Source organism: Cebus imitator, unplaced genomic scaffold (genome assembly GCF_001604975.1).
Source record: "Cebus imitator isolate Cc_AM_T3 unplaced genomic scaffold, Cebus_imitator-1.0 Scaffold564, whole genome shotgun sequence".
NCBI lineage: Eukaryota > Metazoa > Chordata > Mammalia > Primates > Cebidae > Cebus > Cebus imitator.
In genome coordinates, this window is record NW_016107879.1 from 935,313 (window position 1) to 945,531 (window position 10,219).

Sequence of the window (10,219 nt, forward strand, 5' to 3'; positions counted from 1 at the left end):
TGTGCCACCATGCCCAGCTAATTTTAGAAAAAACTGTAGAGATTGGATCTCACTATATTGCCCAGGCTGGTCTCAAACTCCTGGCTTCAAGCAAGCCTCCCAAAGTGTCTGGGGTTACAGGCATGCAGCACCACACCCAGCCCCAAGGTCTAATTTTTTTTTTTTTTTTTAGTTAACCCACAGGATTTGATCATTACAGGAGGAAAAAAATGATATTAAATGCTTCTATCAAATACTTTTTCTCCATCTATTGATGATAATGCTTTTTCTATAATAGATGTAGAAAAAGCATTTGATAAAAGTCAGTTCCTCTCCATGATTTAAAAAACAATTCAAATCAAGATAGAAGAGAATTTTTTAACCTGATAAAGGGCATTGATAACAACTTTGTAGCTATAAAGGTGACCCTGGCAGCAGACTTGGGCTGAGTGAGTCCCAGGAGTGGTGAAAGGTTAAGCCTCCCGGTAGTGGTCTGTTGCATAAAGAATCTACAGGGAGAGCTCCGAAGCTGGAAATTCGAGGGGCTCCCAGGGATCCCCCATGGTCCCAGCGACACAGAATTTCGTACTGATGCATCTTCCTCTCGTAGGGATGAACCAGACTTTGAACAGCAGCAGGACCGCGGAGCCGGCCCTAAACCATTTCCGAGGGAGCGTGGTGTACACAGTATACCTGGTGGTGAGCACCCTGGCCATGTTCACCTGCCTGTGCGGGATGGCAGGCAACGGCATGGTGATCTGGCTGCTGAGCTTTCGCACGCGCAGGACCCCCTTCTACATCTATATCCTCAACCTGGCGGCAGCCGACCTCCTCTTCCTCTTCTGCATGGCCTCCATGCTCAGCCTGGAAACCCAGCCCCTGGCCAGCACCGTCAACAAGGTCCACGAGCTGATGAAGAGGCTCAAGTACCTTGGCTACACTGCGGGCCTGAGCCTGCTGACGGCCATCAGCACGCAGCGCTGTCTCTCCGTCCTCTTCCCCATCTGGTTCAAGTGTCACAGGCCCCAGCACCTGTCAGCCTGGGTGTGCACCCTGCTCTGGGTGCTGTGTCTCCTGATGAACGGGGTGACCTCTTCCTTCTGCAGCAAGTTCTTGCTATTCAATGAAAAGTGGTGCTTCAGGATGGACATGGCCCAGGCCTCCCTCATCATGGGGGTCTTTACCCCCTTGATGACTCTGTCCAGCCTGACCCTCTTCGTCCGGGTGCGTAGGAGCTCCCAGCAGTGGCGGCGGCGGCCCACTCGGCTGTTTGTGGTGACCCTGACCTCTGTCCTCGTGTTCCTCGTCTGCTCCCTGCCCCTGGGCATCTATTGGTTTCTGCTGTTCTGGTTGCGGCTGCCGCCCGAGGTGATGTTCCTGAGCTTTGGCTTGTCACGCCTCTCCTCGTCCGTGAGCAGCAGCGCCAACCCCATCATCTACTTCCTGGTGGGCAGCTGGAGGAGCCACAGGCTGCAGGGGTCCCTGGGGGCTGTGCTCCAGCGGGCGCTTCGAGAGGAGCCCGAGCTGGAAAGTGAGTAGATGCCCACCACGGCCACCAACGAGATGGGGCCTTAAGAGCTGCCCACAGGCGCTTCCCATCTGTGCCAGCCCGTGCCCTGGAGATTCCTGAGCCCTGAGCTGCCTCCCACTCCGTCCTTGCCAAGTGCCGGGCCAGCCTGCCTGGGGGAGCCCCAAGGACTCTGCAGCTGCATGTGGGGTCACTTCCCTGCCTGTCAAAGCTCCCCACACCACCTGTGTCCTGGATCTCACCACACGACCCTGCTGGGAGTTAAGATGTCATTTCTTTGTTTGTAGCAGATCATCTGGCTGGGGGGAAATATTAGCTTTTAGCTCTACCCTGCTTTCAGCTGGTTATCTGTGGGTGGGTAACAGGCGTCTCCTTTGAATATGAAAGCTCCTCCTGCCAACCACCTTCTCTGCCTAAGACGGCACCTTCGTCTAGGAGGCGGGTGACCTCGGGTGATCTTGTGGCCCTATGCTGGTCTTTGGGTGGCACCAACTGGCCATCGAGGCGGTGCCCCCGTACCCCTTCCCCCAGGTGTGCCTGCAGTCTCCAAGTAAACGGTGTCACTGTCGCTGGCCCAGATCTCAGTGGCCGCAGGCCATGAGACTCTGTCCCACTGTCCCTCTGACCCCTGGCCAGCCCTTGACCCCTGGCCTTTGCTATGAGGTTGCCTTGCCCTGTCACCCCTCACGCCCAGGGCAGGGCTGTTCACTTTCCTCCAGGCTGCACTGGGAAGGGAAGAGCCTTGGCCTGGCTTCACTGGCGGTCACTCCAGTGGACGCTGATGGGACAGTGCCCCAGGTGGTGGAGGGCAGCCTGCCAGGTAGTGTCCCCCAGAGCCAGAGTCTTGTACCTGACTACCTGGCCCTCCCAGGGCCCCCTCACATTGCCCAAAAGCCCAAAGAGGGAACGTCCGGGCCACACATCAGCCGGTTCCACTCTCCTCCCTCCCGCTTTCCCTCCCACCACCCTCTGGGCCAGAACGAGGCTTGGATGTTTCTAGCACTTTCCACACATCACAGCCCTTTCCTCCCACCCGGCATCCAGCCTCCAGACTCAGGGCTTGTGTGGAGGGGGTGCACGACAGGAGGTCCCTGCAGAGCCAGTCCTGGACTTAAAGAGGTGAGGGGGGAGGAGGAGAGCCAGGAGGGGAGTGATCCTGTCTGCAGAGCGCAGCCTGGCCTGCAAGGCCGGCACCTGGCTGCGAACTCCTGCTTTCCAGGTCAGAAGCAGGAAATCATCTTGTTCTTTCTCTTGGCGTCTTTCCGAAGCAATTCTCAGTCTCCTCCCAAAAGATGGGGGGTTTGAGCCAGCCAGGGCACAGGTCAGATCCTGAGACAGGAGAAGACAGCTCATCAGTAAGCTGTCAAACACACCCCTGGAATCAACTCCCACAGCCTGCGGTTCTGTGCCGTGGCGGGCGATGGCATTCATGGGGACGCGGAGACTGTACATCTGGACAGGACTCCCCTTCCCAGGCTCTCTCCGGGTGTCCACTGCCCTGGGCTGGGGGCTATGCAGCCCTCCCAGAAGGAGAAATGACCTCTGAGTGCTTTCTTTTCCTGGGTCACCCACTTTCCCATCTAGGGCTCAGCCCCCCAGGTCTGTGTGTCCCGGAGAGACATGCGAGGCAGGGTGGCAGCTGTTTATCAGTCATTCCGGCATCGAGCAGAGCGCTGGGTACCAGCACTGGCCTTGAACAAGAGTAACTGATGCCTGTACAGTGCTTTATAGCCCTAGAGCTCAAGAGGCCCGTGTTTTGTCCCCTTGAGGACCTAACCCATCTCTTCTGACTACAGAACCCATGCTCCATGACCCTTCTCCAATCTGGGCAGCAACAAAGCAGCCCAGTCTAAAGCTGACAGCTGGTACAAGGACCATCTTGCTCCTTAGCAGTCAGTGGCTACCACAGGCCACCTCATTTGCAAGGGGAGGAGCCCTAGAAATTGTTCACACAATTTATGTTCCGATAAAACCTACAAAGTAGGCGGGGCGCAGTGGCTCACACCTGTAAGCCCAGCACTTTGGGAGGCCGAGGCAGGCTGATCATGAGGTCAGGAGTTTGAGACCATCCTGGCCAATATGGTGAATCCTCATCTCGATTAAAAAAAAAAAAAAAAAAAAAAAAAAAAAATCAGTCTGGCATAGTGGTGCATGCCTGTAGTCCCAGCTACTCTGGAGGCTGAGGCAGGAGAATCGCTTGAACTTGGATGGCAGAGGTTGCAGTGAGCCGAGATTGCGCCACTGCAGTCCAGCCTGGAGACAGGGCAAGACTCCGTCACCAAAACAACAACAACAAAAAACTTACAAAATGATATGTCTGTTACACCTTCTACTCTGGTTCCTCCATCACACTCCACTTTAGGTCAGGTGGCGCTGGTGACCCTACAGGTATGTGGCAGAATGGGGCTGAGTGGAAGAGGAGTTAGGGGGTCCCTGCAGTTTGGGCTTAGTGAGGTCCATGTATGTGGTTTCTGATCACTTCCGTGTGTGGTTAGACAACTTCCAGCATCCCAGGGTAGGAATGGCCCTCAGGAATGTTCCCACTGCCTGCTGTGCCAGCTCCCGGGCATCGTGGAAAGCACTGCCTGAAAAAATGAACACATGCCGGGCGCGGTGGCTCACGCCTGTAATCCCAGCACTTCGGGAGGCCAAGACAGGCGGATCACGAGGTCAGGAGATCAAGACCAGCCTGGCCAACATGGTGAAATCCTACCTCTACTACAAATACAAAAAAATTAGCCAGGCATAGTGCTGCATGCCTGTAGTCCCAGCTACTCGGGAGGCTGAGGCAAGAGAATAGCTTGAACCCAGGAGGCAGAGGTTTCAGTGAGCCGAGATCACGCCACTGCACTCCAGTCTGGGTGACGGAACAAGATTCCATCACAAAAAAAAAAAAAAAAAAAAAAAAAAAAAAAAAAAAAAATAAAAAAAAAAAAAAAAAAAAAAAAAAAAAAAAGAAACGTACAGAATCAGAAAGTAGCTTAAAGAAAAATCCTCCGATCCGCAGGTGGACAATCCCGAGTTGGGGGTTCTGTTCTCATGGGTGCCTGCTCAGAACAGGTCTCACCTGTTAGTGAGATGCTTGCTCATGCAGCATGTGGAATCAGAACACATACCATACCTCTTTTCTCTGGGAAATGTGTAAAGTACCATTTTTATCAGACACTCAGTTTTCATATCCAAAATGCTACAGCAGGAATACAAATGAGAAAAATGTCTCTGTGTGAAGTTGCATGTTTTATATATCCAGCTATCAATCACTTAAAATAAATCCAATCAATGAGGAAAAAATACAATTATCTTTCTCTTTTCTCCATAGAAAATGTACAAAATTGACCTATGAAGAACCGGGCAACAGTATTCAGCCAAAAAATGTAGGACAAATATTAGAAAGGTTAGTTAAGCAGCTAATTATTCAAAACATTAAAGCGTTTTTGATATTTTATGAAGTTTGTGCTGTCACCTTGCTTTAAAACAATGTTTCATTTACTCTCATTCTAAATAATCATTCATTTTCATACCTAATTTTGTACTTGTAACTTTCCTTCCTTCTTTTCTTCCCCCTTTAAAAACGCCCCAAATCCCGTATAAATTTTACATCCCACAAACTCTGGATCCAACCAGGAGTGGTCCAGCCCTCTGGCCACATGAGAGTGATGGAGATTCCCTCGTGAATAACCATAGCACTCCAGTAGCAGAGTCCACGCTGATAGTTCAACCCTTCGCTGAAACAAGTTTTCTTGTTGAGTCCCGATCTCCCCAATCCCACCCCAAGGTTCAGCCGTGTGGGGTCCCAGGTGAGAACCAGACGTGAGGGAGGATGGGGGTCCTCCCACCCACTCACTGACAGGGACAGGGCCTGGCTCTGGGAGTGAGGAGACGGGGGCTCCCCTCTGCCTTCTGGGTTCCCTAAGGCCAGGCATTCCCCCTTGGCAGTCTCTCTTTCCCCAGCGGTGTCATGGGAAAAATCAACCCCACCCTGCCCTCTTTCTGAGGCCCCTGTGGGCTGCCACAGGGAACTGGATCAAGAAAACATGTTCTAAACAATCAAAAGTGAGTCCAGAAAGGAATTCCTGACAAGAACAGCTTGATCAGCCCAACAAACACAGCTTGGTTTGGTTTGGAAATAGGTGGCTTCCAGATGGCTTGTTTGTAACAGAGACGAACACCACATGCATGAGTTCTGCAGACTCCGGCATCAGGAGGCGGACAGTACCAAGTTCTTTATTTTCTATCACGGAGCTCTTCCTTTCTCTGGAGGCCCCAGTAGGACTCTTGGCAGAGACTTGGGTGTGGTCAGCCCAGTGAGGGCCCAGCCAACTCCAGGCTCCCCACCCCTCATCCCAGGAGTTGCCTCTCAGTCGTGGCTTCCCACAGACTGGGTATTGTCCCCTCAGTTCTTGTGGTCATGTACTTCCTGTGGCATCCTTTGTCAGGTCACCTGATTTTTGATTGCAGGGTCCCAAATTTATCTGCAGCCTCCATCGCCTCCACTGGCTAATTGCCGTAAGAAAGAGTTCTCTACTATCACAGCTTAGCATAATGAAAGTTTTCTTGCTCATGCCATAGACCAATGTAGGTCGATGGGAGGCTCAGCTCCCTTCTGTCACTCAGAGACCCAGGCTCCTGATGACATAGGACAGGTGAGCCTTCAAACTGGGGCTTAGCCAGGAGGGTTCTTGGCTGTGCCCAGGAAGAAATTCAAGGGTGAGTCAGTGTTGGGATTCACTTAGGGTGGCTGGCAAAATGTTAAGGGAAATATTAGGGGAAGGTTATAAGATTATAGTCTCTAACCTTTCGGAAGGCTGAATGGTTTTTATTAACTTATGGAACAGGCTGAAGGCAGCCAGTTCTTGCGTTAGAGCATTAGGTCCTAAGGTGAAGATTAGGGTAATGAAAGCTTCCCCAGTTAAATCTATGTAACCTGCGTTCCTTTGTCCCTACTCTGATTTGTATCCTCGTGTAGACTTTGTGCTGATGGTCCTCTCGGGGAGGCTGAAAGGGGATTACCCATTAATGGTGTTTGTTCTGGGCCCTGGAACCAAAACCTCTTATCACTCATAAAATCACTCTTTTAACCATGCTAATTATCTACAAGTGTGTTGACTGAGAACCTCTGTTATTAAATCTACGCTGAATAAATGCAAGGAAGGACAAGGAGTGGTGGTCGGTTAGCTGCAATCGCCCTCTGAGAGCAGCTGACAACCATCCCTAGCCCACTTGATTCACTGTATTCTGGTGCGTGTGAGTGCATGTATCCATCCGTCGTTGAGTCAGGGTCTGCAGGACAGACCTCTGCAGGTGGTGATCAACATCTCAAGCCAGTGATGTTAGACAGAAACTGTCATTGAGTGGCAGTGCACAGTAGCAGAGGTGCTGCTCCCTGCAGAGCACGCCGCCCCATGGGCAGTGAGGCACTGTGCCCAGAGCAGCAGAACTCACATTTCTATCCACATTTTTTTTTTTGATACAGAGTCTTGCCGTGTTGCCCAGGCTAGAGTGCAGTGGTGCCATCTCAGCTCACTGCAACTTCTGCCTCCCGAGGTCAGGTATCCTACCACCTAGGTCTCCCTAGTAGCTGGGACAAAAGGCACACACCATCACACCCAGCTAATTTTTGTATTTTTTATAGAGAGGAGGTCTCACTATGTTGCCCAGGCTGATCTTGAACTCCTGGGCTTAAGCAATCCACCTGTGTCAGCCTCCCAAAGTGCCGAGGTTACAGGTGTGAGCCACCACACCTGGCCTATACCCACTTTTAATTACATGCAAGTTAAGGGGTAGATTATGTAGAAACTTCTAGGTCATCAGATGGTGGTCATGGAAAAGGGGTGGTAACTTCCAGGTGTTGCCATGGCGATGGTAAACTGACAGGGCACCGGTGGGCGTGCCTTAAGCTCAGAGCTTTCCCCTCTTCCCTGTTTCAACTAGTCTTCAATCTGGCCAAGAGTCCAAACCCTGCCTCTGGAGTCCAGGTCCACCTCCTACCTCACTTCTACCTTACGGCCCTGCCCTCTGCCAGGTCCTCATGACCTCTCATTCAGCCAGAGGATGAGAAGAGAGAGAAGAGATTTAACATGGTGGGCCCCTACCATGAAGCATTCCACTGGCCAGAGTTCAGTCATGTGACCCATACCACAAAGGAGTCTGGGAAATGTAGTCCAGCCATGCACCCTGGAGGACCAGGAGAGGCAGTGTGGGCAAGTTCCCACTGTCTCCACCAGAGCGCCTCCTGCCTTGTTTGCAAGAGAGGAAAGAAAGGGGCAGAAAAGGACTGCAGGAAAAGCAAAGCACAATCAGTACGCCACAGCATTGTCCCACGATGCAAATTCACGCTGTTTTCTTTTTCCCTAACTCTTCATGTTCGCCATCTGTGATACTGTCTAGGAACTGATGCTCTGAAATTAACAGGCTATTAAGGTAATTATTCATCTACGGAATAAACGTTTCTCAGACCCCTGTTACGTGCCTGTGTCTGTTGTGGACACCAGGTGAATGTCTGAGCTTTTACTTTCTGTCCAGTCTTTGGGGCACAATGGCCAGTCGTCATGACCTGAAGCCTCCTCTCCCTCATCCGTGCGCATGAGACAGAACATCATGGTCTGTTTTAACCTTCGGGTCACTGCCTGACATAGATGGGAAGATTGTCTCCCTTAGACAGCGACAGCTGCCAAGTGGCAGAACCAGTCCTGGAATCAAATTCCTCTGGCCACTCCTTGACTGTTGGCTCCAGCTCCTTCTGATTGAAGCCACCTTTGCAAACATTATAACCGAGGAAATTATGACAGTGAAAGAAATCAGACCTAACCAATATGGCGCCCTTGGCCATGCCTCACCCGTGAGTAGCTCCTGTTCTCCAGAGTGTTCTTCAGGTACCAGTCAATTCAGCAGCTCCTTCACAGACTTCCAATGAATGTCTTTCTTTTTATTTTTTCCTTAACTCAGACAGGGCTGATTATAGCTGTCTCAACCAAGGAACACAGATGCATATTATGTCACCTGGGTAACTGCATAAGTGGTGGAGATGTTTTGGGCAGCAAGAGAATGAAACTGAAGTCAAACCGGATCAAAGGGAAAGGAATGCATTGGCTTTAGTGATGAAAAGCTGGAAAATATGGCTTCAGGCATGGGTCGGTCCAGGTGATCCAATGGTGTCATCAGGAACCTGTTTCTTGCTCTCCGTCAGCTCTGCTCTCCGCTGTGACCTTTTTCTCAGGCAGGCACTCCCCGTGAGTGTTCCCACTGTGAAGACTTTCATTCTACCAGCTCCGTGGCTCCAGAAGGAGGAGAGTTCCTTCTCCACAGTCTTTCCCAGGAAACTCCTGGGACTGACTCTTGTTGGATAAATCACAATCGAGTCTTCTTGGACTAGAGATGGATGTACTTTTCCCAAAACGAATCATGGAACCAGCAGGGTACAACAGGCTGGCTGTCCAAGTCTGGGGCACGTTAAACTCACGTGAAGCCAGAAGTGAGGTCGCAGTCCCCCACCGGACCACACCTGGGCTTGTTTTAGCAAATGGGACGTCATGGACATTGGCTGGAACCCCTTCCAGAAAACCCTCCTTCTAAGGAAGCATTTTTGTAGAGATGGGGTCTTGGTATGTTGCCCAGGCTGAACTTAAAACCCCGGGCTCAAGCAGTCTTCTTGCCTAGAAAGAAATTTCTACTCAGATCAGGCACGGTGGCTCACGCCTGTAATCCCAGCACTTTGGGAGGTTGAGGCAAGTTTGGGATTTGGCTGGCCTCCACCTCTCTTAAAAGCATGGTTGTCTCGTGGAATATATGTGTTCCGTCAACTCCCATAATCAAAGCCAAGGCGTTGCAAAGTCACGGTCCTTACATTGGCAGCAGGGCCATGATGCCCCTCCAAGCTTTTCCTAGTCTGCAACCTGGTTCTGTCAGTTGTGCAATGTTCCAGGGGGGGTGGGGGGAAGGGACACTGTAGGGAACTGAACTCAATCCTCCTGAGAAATGTCAAAGAATGTGACTATAGGGGTTCTCACTGCTGACACAGCCATGGGAGGACTGACAAGAGAGGCAGGTAAAGCCGGGTCTGGTGGCTCACGCCTGTAATCCCAGCACTTTGGGAGGTGGAGGTGGAGGTGGGTGGATCAACTGAGGTCAGGAGTTCAAGTCCAGCCTGACCAATATGGTGAAACCCCGTCTCTACTAAAAATCCAAAAATTAGCCAGACATGGTGGTGCACGCCTGAAGTCTCAGCTACTTAGGAGGGTGAGACGGAATTGCTTGAACCTGGGAGGCGGAGGCTGCAGTGAGCTGAGATCATGCCACTGCACTCCAGCCTGGGCAAGAGACAGAAAGACTCGGTCTAAAAAAAAAAAGAGGTAAGTAAGTTGCCCATTAAAAGTTGCTTGTGTCTTTGGCATGAGAACTTTCCACAGTTCAAAAAATTGCTTCCATTTTATAATTTGAGGTGTTGCATGGGAATTCTAAGCTGACCCATCACGACATAAAGTTCACAACATGGTTCAAATATAACAGTGCAGAATTGAATATGGAGACATGTATAGCCTTCCTCTTAGAAAATAGGAGGAGTTGTAATTTCAAATTTTTGTGCAATTAGATTAAATCATAATGCAACAGAGAAAAAAAAGAGGTAGGAAAATCAGGACATCTCGCTGCGTCAATGTAATTATCAACACAAGCTGGAATAGCAGCGAACAGTCGTTTTCATTCCATGGAAACAGC

The 10,219-nt window shown here is 50.8% G+C and overlaps 1 protein-coding gene across 1 annotated transcript; it reads left to right on the forward strand.

Annotated features, from left to right (window-relative positions):
• Positions 1–589: 589 nt before the first annotated feature.
• Positions 590–1,546, forward strand: MRGPRD (MAS related GPR family member D). Its single transcript, XM_017515904.2, has one exon. It carries the CDS (start codon positions 592–594, stop codon positions 1,516–1,518), a length of 927 nt encoding a protein of 308 aa, XP_017371393.2. The 5' UTR covers positions 590–591; the 3' UTR covers positions 1,519–1,546.
• Positions 1,547–10,219: the final 8,673 nt, after the last annotated feature.

Bases quoted from the DNA above. Each gene is read 5' to 3' on its own strand.
- MRGPRD (XM_017515904.2), top strand. From the start codon at position 592: ATGAACCAGACTTTGAACAGCAGCAGGACCGCGGAGCCGGCCCTAAAC.